Source organism: Barbatula barbatula, assembly GCF_947034865.1.
Source record: "Barbatula barbatula genome assembly, chromosome: 16".
Classification (NCBI taxonomy): Eukaryota; Metazoa; Chordata; class Actinopteri; order Cypriniformes; family Nemacheilidae; genus Barbatula; species Barbatula barbatula.
In genome coordinates, this window is record NC_136779.1 from 17,315,438 (window position 1) to 17,334,590 (window position 19,153).

At 36.7% G+C, this 19,153-nt stretch overlaps 1 protein-coding gene across 3 annotated transcripts in view; it reads left to right on the forward strand.

Moving 5' to 3' along the window:
• Positions 1 to 12,288: 12,288 nt before the first annotated feature.
• Positions 12,289 to 19,153, forward strand: part of LOC306906044 (transient receptor potential cation channel subfamily M member 4-like) — a 104,158-nt gene continuing 97,293 nt past the window's right edge. The window contains exons 1-2 of one of the 3 annotated variants that reach the window (XM_079477110.1): positions 12,290 to 12,456; positions 13,259 to 13,339. In XM_079477110.1, coding sequence (XP_079333236.1) covers positions 12,394 to 12,456; positions 13,259 to 13,339 — 144 coding nt within the window. In that variant the 5' untranslated portion in view covers positions 12,290 to 12,393. Of the gene's footprint in view, positions 12,457 to 13,258; positions 13,340 to 19,153 lie in introns of all 3 variants that reach the window. The other 2 variants (XM_079477111.1, XM_079477112.1) reach the window with 2 other exon arrangements.

A 19,153-nucleotide genomic window follows, 5' to 3' on the forward strand; every position in this document is an offset into this window, starting at 1 on the left:
CTGTCACAAAACATGAAATAAATAATTTGCAATCTTAAAAATAAAACAAAAATAGACAAACATTAATATAATCAAAAATAGAATGTGTTGTGTTCATGAGAAATGTGCAATATTACTATTTGTGTATACTGTTTGTAAATAGTAACGCTTGCTGTTGTCACGTGATGAGACGTGACTTACGTACGTAATGACGCACGAAAGAAGAAGAAAGTTAAGTAAAGAAAGTTACGGATTCACTACTCTCGTGTTGCCTGGATTATTCTTAAATCATCTTTACAATACCACAGAATGTTACAAAAAAATAGATACTTAAATAATGAAAGCAAACATAAGAACAGCAAGCGGTTCAACTATGACAATTGTACAACAATGACCTCAAAATCGCATAACTGCAGCCTATAAATATGAGGATAGCCCTGCTACAACACTCGCCACCATATTAATAAAATTGAAGTCTATTTTCATCACAGAAGTCTCCACACGGTATAGGCATATTTTCTAACGTTCACTTCAACACACACAGCAATGCTAGCTGGCATCGCTTTCACCAAGAAGGTTAAGTTCCCCTTCGGCTGTTTTCACCAACTTAAACTGATATATATATATATATATATATATATAATCAATACGTGAACTACACCGAGATAAATGTATATTAATAATGCGAGACATTTTACTTTTGATGGCGGGGACGTTTACGTTAGCTCTGGTGATGGCTTATAAAAGATCATGGTACCTGAAGTGACGTGAGCAAACTTTGTGCTACCGCTAATCTTGCTCATTTTTCTCATTTTCTGTCCTTTTCTTCTTTCTCTTTTCGGCACCAGAGGATACATCCTTTTTTGTTACATGGCTTACCATTTATTACAGTGACGCGCACTTGCACACCGGAGCTAATTGTCAACGCACGCGAGATGTCTATTGCGCATGACTCAAACGCTAGCAGACACCGCAGCAGTTGTCGGGAAATCTGAATTTTCTTGTCTTGAATTATTCATTTATTTATTCATTCATATTCATTCGTTCATTCATTTATATCACTTGTTTAAGTTATTTAATTGTAAAAATAAATAAATAAAATAAACGTTTGACGGGCCCCCTGGTGGTCAGGGGGCCCCCAGCAGCCGCTTAGTTCGCTTATTCCTCGGGCCGGCCCTGTGTGTTTAGCTTGTTTACTGCACAAATGGTCACAAACCAGTCTTTAAAATGTTTTAGTTTTTTTCCCTACGTGTCAGAAATTACGAGGAAGGTAGTCACTGGATTGTTTTTCCCCGGTGGGCGTGGTTCCCATATTATGACGCGTTGGGCTCTGTCTCTGGGCCTTCTGATGTGGTGACTGGACTTGCGCTCGCGCTATGATTTCTGACAGGACATGTATATCTGTCGATTGATAAGGGGGGTGTACTTACAAAGTCAAAGATGATCTGCTGTGTCTCTAAAAAAGAGCCAGTGATAGCTGATTCCGACACAAAGAAATGAGAGAAAACAGTTGTCATACATTGCTGTATTGATTTATGCATTTGGAAAATAAGGGATATGATGTTTATAAGATTTATCACTTACAACAGTCAGATGTCAAATATTACCCTAAGAAAGGAAGAAAAGAAAGTGTTAATTTTAATTGCCTCAAGCCGGAGCTCGCTCTTAGGTGAGAGCTTAAATCCGTCAGCGTTATATATATATATATATATATATATATATATATATATCTGTAAAAAGTATACAAATCTGTCAGAGAAAATAACAAATTAGCCCAATCATACAGTTGTCGGAATTTATTTTTATCTGCGCTACTATAAAATAAAAAAGATTTCCTTATAAATATTTAAAAGCTCCATATAAATACAAATTAGAAGGAGTTTTTGCTAACACATTTTATGCTAACGTTACATACCCATATATGTGTGTGTTTCTTAATACTTGTAATTAACAGTGAATAAAAGTGGAAAAAGAAATTTACCTCAAAAAGACGCTCAGTCAGGTGATGCCCTCAGAGTTGAGTCGGGATGCTTTCGCGCTTGCCGCCTATTACAGCTTTTCACGCAGCCAGGGTACAGTAAGCTTATTTAAATATAGATATTTTTCAATTTTTTTTAATTTAGATGTTTAATATTACAATGATAAATAATATAATTTAGAATGAAAATTTTTTTACGAAGTGTAAATATAGCTGGTCAAGTAAATATAGCTAGTCAAGATATAATCTGGTCAATAGCAATCCTTTTTCCTTTTTAAAAAGTAAGATGATACATTTATTTTAATAAAATACATTTATTTTAATAAAAATACGTTAAAACGTGTTGTGAAATAATATTACAAAATAAAAGGACTATGAATATATTTTAAAATGTGATTATGTGAGTAACAGTTTAACACAAAGTTTAGTGGCTCCTCCCCTAATCTCACGCCAAACTTTTCCTAAAACTTGAGAGCCCTGTGTTTTATTAAATTAATTTCTAGCTTGCACGTATGCAGACCCCAGCGGACATTTTAATAGGCCTGTGATGTTTTTTTAAGGGGTTCAAATGTCGTAGACAAATTTAACAGCACAAAGTGAACAGTTATTTGAAGCATTTTTGGGGAAAAGAAAACTGCAGCAAGCACCTGTGGATGGTCTACCGTTACCATTCTCGAGGTGTGCCAGTTTAATTTGTTTATAGATTTACATGTTTGCAATTGACATAGCGATGCACAAATTGTTGGTATTTTTTGTTATTTAGTGATTAGCAACGGCTGCATCGTTATATGGAACTGACTTTCTGATTCGCGAATAGCAGGGTGAGTTTTATAAAACCTTTTATCATCAAGTTTCATGTTATATCCTATTTCAGCTCTTTTGCAAGGGTAGCCTCCAAACACTATTACAACAAATTCGCTGAAATGTTCATATGTTAGCTTGTTTGCTAATAGTAGCCTTACAGTCTAACAAAACCAATGTTTAGAAAATTGTGGTGCCGTTGTACAGTACATTTCAAGTACAGTACATTATACGATATTCTAAGTTTTTTCCTTAGTGCTTTGTTAGTTGGCTGTATTTTGATCCAAGGTTTTTGGTAGAAAACAAGTTTATTTTCTACATTAAATTTGACTGAAACTGAAAGCTTTCAAAATATTGATTGTGATAACACATACATTTAATGATGAAGCTAATCATTTTGAGCTTTTCACAGATATTAAAGTTCTGCATGAACATGAGCTTTCCATGGACAAGAGCTGTGGACTTCTTCGACGACAAATCCTCCAATGCTGATGACAGGGCAGATCCTTTCATTGCACCCAGACCCTTCTCCATCATCTAACTTCTGATTGGCACTTTTTGGAGACCCAGAAAGATCTCATCCTTATTGCCAACGTAAGATGTTTTCTGTCATGTTGTAATTGTTCTGACAACCAAAATAGAGCTTATTTTAAATTGTAATAGACACAAGGCATAACTGTTAGTTTGTTTACACATCTTGTCAGGGTTCGTGTCTAGTGTGGCTATGTTTTGTCCAAGTGTTCTCATGTCCATTATTGTGTTTTTCTGTTTCTGTGTCTTCTGGTTGATTTATTCTAGTGTGTCTTTGTTTTGTTTCTGTGTTAAAATTGTGTCAAAACAGAAACACAGAAACAAAAGAAAGACACACTAGAATGTTTTTTTTTTGGTCCATTGATTACTTTTGTCAAAACTTATCTGTAAGTTTCTGTACAGCAACTGTAGCAAGATTCTGTGAATCTGTAGCAAGATCTCCCGCACAAATTATTATGTGTCGTCGCCTGCCAGGTACACAATATTGAATATCTACTTATTGAACTTTCTATTAGCTGTTTTAGTTTAATTTACTTGATATTTGATTATTGAATTTGACCTTTAATTGACTGTGAATTATGTTTTCCTTACCTGGCTGGTAAATTGTAATGTTTAATAAATTGTCATGTTTGAAAAGTGTTCTGAATTGTTCTGTTCAATATATACGTAAAAATTCACCACGCCTCTGGATACCGTCATTGGACTAGCGGTTGGCCTTTTACAACATACTATGCCAGTGTCCTGCAAGCGCCCAGAGCTGGACTGCACTCCAGCACAGCACCACAGCTTCAGGAATTTCTCGTTTTCAAGTGCTCTCCACGTGTCGGCTGGTTCCCTGTGATTTTCCAGTTCTCCTTCAGGTCTGTTCTCACCTTTGTGTGACATGGACGAGTTTACTCTCCACAAATCTATCTTCCAGTCAAGTGTCAGTTTTTTTGGATAATTTTTCCTGTGGGCTGTGTTCTTTTTTTAGAACTTCATTAAAGACTTGTTTATCCCACACTTGAGTCTCAGCATCTGAGTCATGACACATCGTCCATTGCAGCTATTTTAGAAAGGACACCAACCTGCACTACCTCTTACTCTTTGACAAAAGAAAAGAGGCAGTTCTATACATACCAAGCAGTATTTAAGGATTTTCTTCACAACACTTAAAGAGACAGTTTACACAAATTATTGTTCTGCCGTCTTTTAACTAAACTCATATTGTTCCAAGATTTGTTCATCTCTGGAACACACCTGAATATTTTTATCCATCCATAAAACCTTTAATCCTTTAAAAAATTTATACATTTTTGAAAATTGGCATATGCATTTATGCACATACATTCTTGTTTCAACTCTTAAACTATGTTTATATAAGGATTTACATGAAACAATGTGTAACTCCAAAAGAATGCCACATTATCTACACATAAAGTCATAATAGACTATTACATATCTTAGTAAGTGTTCTTTCGTTTAAAAACATCTTTGGTTGAACATGATTCAATCTTGTACAGTGGTTCAGTCATGTTTCCTTAACATGAAATTAACATGTAGCAAGAACAAATCACCTTTATTGTGCTCCGTGTTTGCTTAGTTGGGCTCTTCAGTTATCTATAATGTTAGATTACATTTACCTGTTAAATGTCTTGCTGTTCATTTGTTGTGGCAAAGAAATTAAGGGTCCAGCGGGATCCAGTGTAATTATTATGCAGTTACTGGTGTTGAGGTTTTCATTTTGTTAACATAATGTGATGCATATTGTAAAAGTGGTTACTGGTTACTATGGAACCAAACTCAGGGGTTCTTTGGGATGACTGGGGTGCTATATAGAACCACTGAAGAACCATACAGGGGCTTAACAGGTTCTAATATGGAAATAGTGCTATATGAAGCACCTTTTTTATAACCTTTTGTGCCACACTACCTCAGATTTATTTGTGTTTACTGAAGGCCTAGAATTTTGCACTAAATGTTTTTAAGGCTTTTATGTTTTTAAGAAGCTTTTTATCAAAGAAGAAAAATCATGCTGCATTATTTGTGTTTAATTTGTAATGTTTCAATGGAAACTGCTAATTATTATTAATTTGCACTGTACTTTTGGGGATTATTTGTAAATATAGCCTACAACTAGTTTAAAAGTAAATTATTGTGGATATTGTGACGTAAAATATCCGATTTCCGACTTCAATTGATTTAACAAAGGTGTATCAGGTCGGGATTGTTCGATCTTTCCCAGAGTTCAGGGGTCTGATAACTTTCTTTGGCATTCTAGACTGTCATGAGCACGGGAGTGAGACACGGACAGATAACAGAAGGTTTTAATAATAAAGATAAAACAAAGACCCATGAGGGGGTAACATAACAAAACATGGATACATAATAACATGAAAGGACTAAGACTAACTACACTTAAACAAGACTAAAATTAACTTTAAACATGAACTACACTAGACTAACTAAACTAACACCACACAGGAACTCACCCAACAACCACAATTAACCAGCACAAGACATAAGGGACCAAATCAAGAGGGGAACAGGTGTAGGGCATAAATCAATAACAAGGTAACGAGAGGATGGGAACAGAGACGAGACCGGAGAGAGTGTTTGGAAGGCCATAACTGCCTCTCTCCACACAACTGTGGTGATCCACAAGGAAAGAGACATTCACCAAGGGACTGTTCCTTTAAGGGGGTGTGTTTTGTGTTTGTTATGAAGTTCAAACGAACCCATGCGGGACCCACTTGGGGTTTGGTTTGGGTTTGCCATGCCCACACTGTCCCACAGTAAACCCACACTGGGCCCGCACAAGCATGTTTGCTGAGGTAGTGAGGAGCTAAACCATGTAGGGCTTTATAGGCAATAAGCAATAGTTTAAAGATAATGCGATGCTTTATAGGATTGGTTCATTTGCGGACTGTGCATTATCCCTCTCAGGCACATTCGAGAGGCTAGTATTCTTTCAGCTTTAGGAACGACTCGACTGAGACTTTACATGAACTCTTGTTGCCTTTCACTGCTATTACCTTGCGTGTCTGAACAACCCTTGGAATCTCATTGCTTGAAAGTAGTTGGCCGTTACTCTGTGACGTGATTCATCTTTTCTTTCGCCTGAATAAAACCTGTGTTGATACCCGCATCTGACTCCGGCCTCTGTCCTAACAGATTGTTGCTGCTGCGAGAAATAAATAGAAAATGTTATACTAGGTATAACCATTAGCTGTAGTACAGTCCCATATAAATAGCAACTTGTGAATATACAGTCCTGTGTAGGAGAATTTGAAACGGAATTTGGGAAAAAATGAAACGGATTTCATAGTATTAATTACAATAATCTAGCAATAATTACAGTAATCTAGTTTTAAAACTAGTAATCTAGTCTAAAGGCATGAATTAACTTCTCTGCATCTGACGGTGACAGCAAATTACTTAGTATATAAATTTTACAGGTGTTGGCGACCTGGTTCTCAAATGAAAGAGTACTATAGAATAAAACAGCAAGATTCTTTGCTGAAGACACCCCTGTCCCCACGAGGAAGGGGGGGAGCAAGCGCAGTCTTTCCACTCCACTTTCATCACTACGATTACACCTGGTTGTCTTTGCTCTGTTCCTATCAGAATTATTTTCTCTTTTCTCCCTCATTATTTTGTTTCCTTGGTTGCTTTCTTCTTTTCCTTAGATTTTTGCATTCTTGTCAATGTTCCGCTTTTCCAACCTCCAGTTGATAAACATGATTTTCCTTTAGAATCATCTGTCAAATTTCCACAATTTTTTCTATTTTAAGTTTTAACCACATATCCTGCATTTCCTCGAACGGGTACACTTTTGTGTTTTAGCGTTTTTTTTTTTTAATTCCTCAAACACAGATTTTTTTGATCGAATAAAAAAGACACAAAAAACTCCATATAAACATATCATGGACAAGTTTGTCCACGAAGGTCACAAAAAGGGTCCTCTGATGAAGACAACCAGAGGGTTAAACGGAGGGAAAATTTCAGTTTCATCGCAGACTTCAAAAGGCTCTAGTCTACAGGACACCAGCTGATGAATAAGTACAACAAAAAGATTAGTAATTTTTAAACATAAATATATGGCTTGCGCTATACTCATGTACATAAGACCACTCTCACGATTTTAGACCAACGTTTTTAAAAGTTATAAGGAAAATAGCATTTTTTTATATATATCTGTACCACTAGGTGGCACTGTTTATGTTCCCTAATTTATGTTTTTGCCAGTAAGTGCTCACTACTACAGAAGTAACAGATCTGCAATACTGTAACTGTAAATTTATATCAAAGCTGTGGTAAAAGCAAATCTCATGTCTGGTTATGAGTGAATGTCTGCTAAACTAATATTAATATAAAACACAGACATTAATGTTTATTTTTTTATAAAATCAAAACCAGCAAACTTCAACTGGCTTCCACACTGTACAGTACATACAGAATAACAAAAAAAAGATCTGATTTGCCACGGTGGGAGAAACAAACAGACCTACTTTGGAGCTGCAATCATGTGGACTGATGAAGGGCTTCTCTTCAGGGGAAATGCAAGACTATTTTTAATTGACACTTAACAGAATTTTTATTATTTTATTTTAATTGAATCATTTTTAAATCACTAAACACTGGAAACTGGATTGGTAAACACACAAATAAACTGCGGCCAATAGCATATGAAATAAATGCTTAAATGTTTTACATCCTTATTCCTAAAAATATGTTTGACTTCATGTGGCGGTATGCAGAGTGATTGGCTTATTTTAAGTACTGAAAGAGCAGAGCTAGAACATACAGATACTGATCTTGAACTCTCTTCTGGTTCTTTCAAACCGTACACATTAATTTCTTTTACACTTTATCTGGATTGCAGAAAGGTAGAAATGCATGGATTAACAGTTAAAGAATACATTTTACCGGTACTACTTAGGCTATAATGTGATTCAAGTCAGTTATTGAATATTGGAATGACTAATTAACCAAGTTATTGCATGTCTCTAATATGCTTTTTTTCAGGCTCTGATTATAGTAAATGTATTATGAATATCATATTTATTGATAACAGAAGCACTGAAAAATAAGTAACATACAGAAAAGACTCTGTGACTCAATTTTGTTATCTATGAATATGATTCAAGATGGAAATAGTTTTATTGGCAGCCAAAGCATATAGGAACTTTGATTATAAATAAAAAATATTTATAGTGTTTAGACCTTTAGATGAGAGTTTCTCATTTGTTCTTTTATTTATTTAGATTCACGTAAACTTGTTCTGAACTCTTCTTGTTGTATTTCCCTTTTCGTCACTAGATCCAGTTGATGTTTGCTGGTTTTTTTTTTTTTTTTAAAAAACATTAATGTCTGTGTTTTATATTAATATTATTTTAGCAGACATTCACTCATAACCAGACATGAGATATGCTTTTACCACAGCTTTGATATAAATTTGCAGTAACAGTATTGCAGATCTGTTACTTCTGTAGTAGTGAGCACTTACTGGCAAAAACATAAATTAGGGAACATAAACAGTGCCACCTAGTGGTACAGATATATAAAAAAATTGCTATTTTCCTTATAACTTTTAAAAACGTTGGTCTAAAATCGTGAGAGTGGTCTTATTTACATGAGTATAGCGCAAGCCATATATTTATGTTTAAAAATTACTAATCTTTTTGTTGTACTTATTCATCAGCTGGTGTCCTGTAGACTAGAGCCTTTTGAAGTCTGCGATGAAACTGAAATTTTCCCTCCGTTTAACCCTCTGGTTGTCTTCATCAGAGGACCCTTTTTGTGACCTTCGTGGACAAACTTGTCCATGATATGTTTATATGGAGTTTTTTGTGTCTTTTTTATTCGATCAAAAAAATCTGTGTTTGAGGAATTAAAAAAATTTAAAATAGAAAAAATTGTGGAACAAGACAACCAGGTGTAATCGTAGTGATGAAAGTGGAGTGGAAGAAGGTGATTGTGAAGGTTTGAAATTAAACATTATATTATGGAGCGATATTAGTCTCATTAATTATTCACGCGTAAAACAAGATACACACATGCGTAAACAGTTTTGCATGCATAAAACCTAATTGACGTGCACATAGTATATATTTACATTTACAAAAAGCAATTCACGTGCGTAAAACAAAACTATTTTCTCACAAATTACGTTTCGCAAACATACAACTGCGCACATAACTTTCGAAAAGTTAAAATGTACGCGTTTGTCTTGTTTTACGAATGTGCAAAACTTAAGTGCAGTTTGGCTCAAATAGAACGGAAATGACGCATCACCCTCACCGCACGTTAATCACATTACGATCTTTTCCACGCTTGCGCAGCTTTGTAGGTGCAATTTATTATATTTTTTACTGTTAAATAAAATACAATACTCAATTTACTTCGCTGCTGTCCACCTGGTCTCATTTCACTATGCGTTCTGTCAAGTCAGTTTGAAATACTGTAATGTTTCCCCTGACTTTGTAGTTCTTTCTTCATGTAAATTAATATAGTCTAGTTAGACATACGTGTTCCTTATTGGCTTCTGTAAACGCCATTGAATGGATTATTTTACTAATGGATAGATATATCTGCCCCCCACTGATTCCACTACCTCTCTTACCTTGAACTCCAATGCTGCTATAACATTGTTTACATTGCACTACAGGGCTGCATGCATGACTGAACTGTACAAACCAGTACTTCATGTATCTGCTCTACCGGACTGTTTACACACACACAGCATCATTTGCACTCTATACTGCTCACTTGCACACCAGGAATATTAAACTGAATGCCCATTTGCACTAATGGACCACTTCCATAACTGCATTAACCTATCTACTGCACTGTAATTCTATTAACTGCATCTAGTCATCTACTGCACTGTAACTTCAATAACTGCATCAACTAACCAACTGCACGGTAACTCTATTAACTGCATCTACTCATCAATTGCACTATAACTTCAATAACTGCATTAACTAATCAACTGCACTGTAACTCTATTAACTGCATCTACTCATCAATTGCACTGTAACTTCAGTAACTGCATTAACTAATCTACTGCTCTGTAACCTTATTAACTGCATTAACTCATCTTCTGGACTGCAACCTATTAACTGCATTAACTCATATACTGCACCGTAACTTTAATAACTGCATTAACTCATATACTGCACCGTAACTTTAATAACTGCATCAACTTCAACAACTGCATTAACTCACCTATTGCACTGCAACTTTAATAGCCAATGTCAATAATTTATGCATACTTAAGTCACTTGCACTATTTTAGTCTAAATTATTATCTGTTCATATCCACCTGTACATTAATGTTCATAGTATATAGTCATCTGTATATATTGTTCATAGTATATACCTACTGTCATATTTTCATAGAACACACCTACTGCAAAATATTTTTATAGTCCATGCCCACTGTATTATATTCTCACTATTGTATTCTGTATTTATTCAAACTGTATATCCTGCACTTGCTAACTGCACTTCTGGTTAGACCTAAACTACATTTCGTTACACTGTACTTGTATATGTGTAATGACAATAAAGTTGAATCTAATCTAATCTAATCTAATATAGACCCATACTAATAAATGACTACATTTAAAGTTAACTAGTATTATCAGATTTTAATTTAAAAAAACGACACAAACCGTCTTTGACAATACTACTGACCGCAGAAAGAAACACGATAAGGTAAATAGACATGCCATACAGCAATGAATCGCAAAATGGGAGGAAACTGAAGATTCGCAGTGGATTAAAAAACATTATTCCACATGTAACCAAAATCATCTATGTTCATGTAACAACTCTATTATTTTGGATTGGCAACCACATAAACACATCGTAATGGTAACGTAAGCAACATTTAAAAACATAAAAACAGACAAGCCTACAAAACAAAATATGTGCCGCCTGCACCAAAGCTGCGCAGAGCCGTTTTCCTTGAGTCCTGTAATTGGTTGAATTGTAAGCTTGAATCTGATTGGCTAAAGAGTACGACAACCCAAGTGGAAGGAGTTGTGTAGCCAGGAGAGTCTCAAAAAACACACACACACGTCCAAGGCGATTCACACGTGTGTGACGATTTGCACATTCGTAAAACAAGACAAACGCGTACATTTTGACTTTTCGAAAGTTATGTGCGCAGTTGTATGTTTGCGAAACGTAAATTGTGACAAAATAGTTTTGTTCTATGCACGTGAATTGCTTTTCGTAAATGTAAATATATACTATGTGCACGTAAATTAGGTTTTATGCATGCGAAACTGTTTACGCATGTGTGTATCTTGTTTTACGCATGAATAATTAATGAGACTAATATCGCTCCATATTATATTAAGGTTCGGTGAGGAGAAGGGAATGTCATCAATGAGTCAAGTGAAATTGACAACTATATTGCAAAATCAGATTGGCGACATAAATATGGCAAAGGTTTTGAGAGATGGAATCAACTTGTTGTATGTAGAAGTTAAGAGCAGAGGGAGAAGGCTGGCAGAATGAAGGAAATAGGACAATTTAAAGTAATAAATACAAGTTGTGTGGAAATGGTAAATAGTGGGAGTAAAGGAGTGATTTAGGGAGTTCTGGTAGGAACTCGATAGAGGAAATTAAGTACGACTTAAAAGGTGCTCGACAGAAACAAATAACTGTTTAATAAAATATATAATAATATATATATACTCGCTGATTTAAAGATATATATATATAAATAATTTTTAATCTACGTCTTTGTGGTAGCTAGTTTGTGTGTTATTATGGCATGCATTTAAAAAGTAGGCTACTTCATTTTGTGCGCAGCAGTAATGTATTTCACACGATATCTTTTGTTGTGTCTTTCAGTGTAGCTCTCTAGAAACAATAAGCTCATTTTGGTATAAGAACCGACACCCACAACAACTAGGACAAGCCACTTCAAGCTGTTCTCTTTAACCACACCCACATGCGGTGGTTAAGGTAACCTAGAAGAGTTTTGGAATACCGGATTTCCTAGTTCATGCGTCAAACCGCGAAGAATGGACGTGACTCTCCACTGCAGAGCGCTTTAAAGTGAAACTTTACACACACTTAATGTGCTTTTTAAACCAAAGAACACTATGGAGATGAATCAAAAGGACATCGAAAAATGTGGAGTAGGCGCATTGTCGAAAACAGATCTGGTAGGGCTATTCAAATTACACTTATTGCACTTGTTTGATGAGCGCTCAATGTCTCCGTTACTGTTGTCACGAAAACGTACTCCAGTCTTCTAGGCTTGCGCTTAAACATGCAAAATCATCAGCTTCTTACGACATATTTTGTGGGCAATAAATGGGAGTTTTAGAGTGAAGATTTGGAGAACCACCACACCCAGTGAAGGATGACGGCATAGACATAAGAATTAGACCCTGTAGGCCTACTTTGCTCCGCTTGTCGCTACCCGATCAGTCCCTAAAACAGGATTTGTACCGTGCATGTGCAAAACTGACCCCACTCCGCCCTTTCGTACCTGGGTTGTTTTTAAATAAACTCTTTATTGAACATTGCACTTAACATCAAGATACATTAAACACATTACAATTTGTAATGGTTTGGAGAAATGTACGAGGGATACAGTAAGAATCCTGTTTGAAAAATAGTTTTTTTTCTATTATTTTGTTATGTTTTGATTTAACTTCCATTGTGGCATTTATCACACAATGAAGATAACTAGTTTCTTTTAACCAACCACTAGGTTACTTCTTTATTTATTCTTCAACTATTTATTATGTCTTTTGGGGTTTGATTCTCCGCTCTGTTTCTTTAATTTCTTTCTGATATATATATAATGTTTTTAATATATATATATATAGAAAACCTGTCATCCGTTGGTCACGCGTCTTTTCTGTAGGCTTACTTAAGACTCGGAATATGAGAGCGAATGTTGCTAATTTCACCACCCTGGGAGTGTTTAAAACGCAAATATTTTCATATGCTTTTCAGGTGGTTGGCGCAACACCTACTCTCTCTGTCTGTGTGTGTGCGCGCATCGGGGAGGAACTCGATATGGAGAGCAGACTGTCGGTACACGATCCGTTCCACCTGCACGATCCGTTCTGAGCATGCGCGTAATTACGTATTAGAAAACGTCATGGTTTTCCTACACCATTGGTACCACGCACTATGGGAGGCCATTTAGGCAGAAATGTCTTTAGACGTAACGTGTACACGCGTTATTGCGCCTAAAGACTTAATTTCGCGTACAGACGTTTTGGTTTAGTCAATGGTAAGCCCCAAAACGGAATGATTTGCATAAAATTTATTAAACATATAGCCGTGACATCATCGTTCACGTAGCCACGTGTCATTCATGAATAATGCATTTAAACGTGATGTGCACTTATGCGTGGCATTGCATATGGTCCTAGTTCCGGATACGTTCCGGATGCGTCAGCAATACGTAATTTTAGGACAAGGAAAAAGAGAGCATTTCAAAATACAAGTGGTAGAAGTAGACAAGGAAAAGCAACGGCTTCGCGAAATTTTCTTAACAATTGCAGACGTGTTTTTCAAGAATGTGTACATCTTTGCATGTCAGATAATGTGGAGGTTTTTTCCCCTTAACAGCCAAGTGATCTGCTACTCCTCACAGTGTTCCCACTTAGTTTAGATTAGATTCAACTTTATTGTTATTACACACATACAAGTACAGTGTAACGAAATGTAGTTTAGGTCTAACTAGAAGTGCAATTAGCAAGCGCAGGATATACAGTTTAAATAAATACAGAATACAATATTGAGAAAATAATATACAGTGGGCATGGATTATGAAAATATTTTACAGTAGGTATGTTCTATGAAAATATGACAGTAGGTATGTACTATGAACAATATATTTACATTTTTTCATTTTGCAGACGCTTTTATCCAAAGAGACTTACAAGTAATTTTTTACAGTGGCACATTACTGCAGAGCAATCAGGGGGTAAGGTACCCTTGCTCAAGGGCACTTCAGTCATGACCTGCTGGCACTGAGATTTGAACCAGGAACCTTCTGATCACAAGCCCAACACTCTAACCCCCAGGCCACAACTGAACATATATACAGATGATATGAGCAGATAATAATTTAGAATAAACAATAGTGCAAGTGATTTAAGTGTGCATAGATTATTGACATTAGGTGTTAAAGTTGCAATGCAATAGGTGAGTTAATGCAGTTGTTGAAGTAACAGTGCAGTGGATAAGTTAATGCGGTTATTAAAGTTACGGTGCAGTATAAGAGTTAATAATAGGTTGCAGTCCAGAAGATGAGTTAATGCAGTTAATTAGGTTACAGTGCAGTAGATTAGTTAATGCAGTTATTGAGGTTACAGTGCAATAGATGAGTAGATGCAGTTAATAGAGTTACAGTGCAGTAGATTAGTTAGTGCAGTTATGAAAGTGGTCCATTAGTGCAAATGAGCATATTTCAGATGTGCAAGTGAGCAGTATAGAGTGCAAATGATGCTGTGCGTGCGTAAACAGTCCAGTAGAGCAGATAACATGATGTACTGGCAGGGGCGCCGACAGGAATTTTGGGCCCCATGACAAAAAGATCGAATTGGGCCCCCTCGGTGCAGCTGTTGGCACCACATCTCTAGGACCTAACTGTCCAATCAAAAGCTTTAAATAACTCTAATCAAAGGCTTGCAACTGTCTTGTTTCTTGTATTTCAATAATAGTACTATCAAAATATTTACTGCTGGTGATCTGTAAATGCAAGTCTGCATACAGTATGCAGTTCGATATTTGATGCAAGATTAAAAGCCACCATACAATGTCCATTCTCAATGTATTTTTACTGTAAAAATATTGACAGATTTAAAAAAAGAAAAAACCTAAATATATAAACTTTTTAATCAAAATAAATTAACATCATCATCTCAAAACAATGAAAACAGCTGATTTTTTAACTTAACTGCACATATATGAAAACAACAAAATAAAGTTGACGTGTAAAACAGAAAATCCACATCAGGGTTATTATAGTGCAACAAAACAGATCAAGTGATCACTAAATCAATAGGTTTTTTAGGTTTGGAATATGGTCATAACAAAACTAACATTACTAGTGACATCACATCAAAAGGTAAGTTAACATGGTACAAATAAGAACAATGGAAATATATACCAATAAATGACACTAACACTACAGAACATTGACCCAAATTACCTATAGTTCTGTATCATCAGTTGATTACATACATTAGATATGATAGATTTGTGTGTGTGTGTGCGAGCGAGCACGCTTCTCAAATAAATTGGACTTCATGATGGGAATAATAAGGTCTTTATCTATAGATGTAATTTAACGGCCAAAATTCTGTTTGAATGAATGCATCAAACTGGATTATTTTAATATTGTCAGTAATTTACATGCAGGTTGAAGTAAACTACTCATTGTGCATTATGGTCATACTGTGAGAAAATAATTTGTGTTTGATTTCTGTCATTGATGAATATTCCACTTTCTTTTTTGTTATGGTAAAAAGAGCAAGAGAGACAGAGAACCGAACACAGACTCCCTGGAATGATGTCATTAACACAATGTTGCTCACCTTCTTCACTGGGTGCAGTTATGGGGAGACTGGGGTGCTGCTGACTCATCTGTTGTTAAGTCTGCTAAGATGGGCATGGAGTCATGGACAATTATTTCATATGAATATCTTGCTAAACGTTTACCTGCACTGATTAAATGTTGATGAAATGTAGGCTGACACTAGCCGGCAGCTAGTTAGCTTATTTCACTATGGACAACAAGTTAATGCCACTCTACCCACCTTTCTTGGTGAAAAACTGGGTTACAGATTGACACCCTTTCTTTTGTCTCTCCTCTCTCCATTTTGTTTCTTTTTCTTTTTTGAAAACCAGATTTTTTACTGCGCAACACAGTGGTCTCTGTTGCTGACACGACGCGACTTTCTGCAACTAAACACCGTCACTGATGAGTGCGCTAAGGCAGGACCGAACCATTTCATGCAGACACAGGGGGGTGCTTGGTCAATATGGATGTTAACTTTTTGGTCATTTGAGGATATTTCACTTTTATTGCCAAAATAAGTAAAATAAAAGACATCGTCATTTTATTATTATTTGAAATATACTAAATGATGATGATTTATAGTGTATAATATAATATATATTTTTAGTTTTTACCTATTTGTTGGGGCCCCTGTCAGTCAAGGGCCCTTGGAATTGTCCTAACTTTTCCCCCCTATACGGCGCCCATGTGTACTGGTGTGTACAGTTCAGTCATGCATGCAGCCCTGTAGTGCAATGTAAACGATGTTATAGCAGCTTGGAGTTCAAGGTAAGAGAGGTAGTGGAATCAGTGGGGGGCAGAGTTCAATAATGAAACAGCTCTGGGAAAAAGCTGTTTCTTAGTCTGCTGGTTCTTGTCCGGAGGCACCGGAAGCGCATACCGGAAGACAGGAGAGTAAACAGTCTATGAGCGGGTTGAGAGGAATCCTTGAGAATGCTGCGAGCTTGACGCAGACAGCGTTTCTTCTGGATGTCCTCAAGGGTAGAAAGTGTAGTCCCTGTGATGCACTGGGCTGTTTTCACCACCCGCTGCAGTGCCTTGCACTCAGCTACAGAACAGATCCTGTACCAGACTGTCACACAGTTGGTCAGGATGCTCTCTATCGTGCAGCGATAGAAGTTCACCAGGATAGTTGAAGACAGTTGGTTCTTCTTTAGTGTCCTCAGAAAGAAGAGACGCTGGTGAGCCTTCTTGACCAGGCATGAGGTGTTGGTGGTCCAGGACAGGTCCTCCGAGTCCCCAGGAACTTAAAACTGGAAACACGTTCAACAGCCATCCAATTAATGTGGACCCGTGTGTGCCTCCTTTTGCCTTCCTGAAGTCCACGATGATCTCGTTTGTCTTGGAGGTGTTAAGGAGCAGGTTGTTGTCTGAGCACCATGTGGCCAGGTGCCGGACCTCCTCCCTGTATGCAGTCTCATCGTTGTTGCTGATGAGACCAATCAAGTTGTATTGTCTGCAAACTTGATGAAGGAGTTAGATCTGTTCACAGGCCTGCAGTCGTGTCTGAAAAGGGAGTAGAGAAAGGAGCTCAGTATGCAGCCCTGTGGTACACCAGTGTTGAGGGTGGTGGTGGTGGAGCAGAAGTGGCCTAACCTAATAAGCTGAGGCCTGTTCGTCAGGAAGTCCATAATCCAATTGCAGGTAGAGTTGTTACGGCCTAGGTTTCCGAGTTTAATGATTAGTTTGGAAGGGATGACGGTATTGAAAGCAGAGCTGAAGTCTACAAACAACATGCGTGCGTAAGTGTCACTTAGCGTAATTCTCATCTCGCTTGTATAGTGTGACATCTATTGGTATTTCCCTAAACATAAAAATATTTTTAAGAAAAGTGACTAAAGTGTCAAAAAAATCCAATGCCAGGGCAATTCATTGCCTAGATGCTTTCTTGTTTTATAAGTGCACTCTATATACTGAGTTTTCCATTGTGAATAATATGTTTTGTTAAAATATATGTTTTGAAATGCAAACTCAATGCAGCATATGATATTGGTTAACCAGTACACAAAACAGAGTTTTTTCCACAAAATACTATGTTTAGTAATTATAAATTTAATTATTCATATAATAATATTAAACTGTATTTTTGCCATGCTTTTAAGCAAAATAAAAAGAGTCAAAGGGAAAGTGTAGCTAAAATGAAATATGGTAAGGGCTACATTTCTTGATGTGACTTTTAGTTTGACAGCGGAAGTTGTGGGTTTACGCGTCTACACGCAAGAACGCATCGACGCGTCTAACGTCTGTACACGAAATTACGTCTTTAGGCGCAATAACGTACACGTTTCAAGTCAGCTTTATTTATATAGCGCTTTTTACAATTTTCATTGTTACAAAGCAGCTGTACAAGAAAAAATGACTATAAGTAAAACATAAAAGGTTATGGAATTCAAAACACAGGTCAAATATCAGACACACAATAAATTCCTATATGCAGTGTTAATTAAATAAGACTACCAAATTCTAGCAGCCCCCCCGGCCAGGCAAAACAGTGCAAAACAGTATGCAAACGGTGGCGAGGAACCCAAAACTCCATTGGAGGAGAAAAAAAACCTCGGAGGGAAACCAGGCCTAACCAGGGGATTCCAGTTCCCCTCTGGCAAAAACTGCTGCCTCTGCACAAGCTCAACAGTGCTTGTACGACAAGGCAAAAAAAAAAAATTTGATTTAAAATTATCATTAATAATCTAATAGTGGCTGAGGTTTTGTAGGGATTTCACTTCCTTCGTCCAGCATTTGTCAGGTCTAGGAATGGATTGCGCCCTGCCCGCTCCGCTCTTGTAACCTTGGAACAATGAGACAAGACTGGCTGAGAGTAGAGTACTGTTCTGCACTCTTTGATGCAGCAAATGCATCAGTTGTTATTGGAAGTGTCCCTGGTTCCGGTTGATCTAACTAGTGCAGCCTAGATATTTGAAATACATATATTATGATAATGTAGTGTATGCAAGATTAAAAAGATGCGTCTTTAGTCTAGATTTAAACTGACAGAGTGTGTCCGCCTCCCGGACATTGCAGGGAAGACTGTTCCAAAGTTTAGGCGCTAGATAAGAAAAGGATCTGCCGCCTGCACTTGATTTAGAAATTCTAGGTATTACCAACTGACCTGACGCCTGAGAGCGTAGTGCACGTGATGGACTATAATACGTAAGAAGTTCTCTCAAGTAGTGAGGAGCTAAACCATGCAAGGCTTTATAGGTAATAAGCAAGATTTTAAAATTTATGCGATGCTTTATAGGTAACCAGTGCAAGGTTGACAGAACCGGGCTAATATGCTCATACTTTTTTGTACGGTTTGACGGCAGGCGGCACAA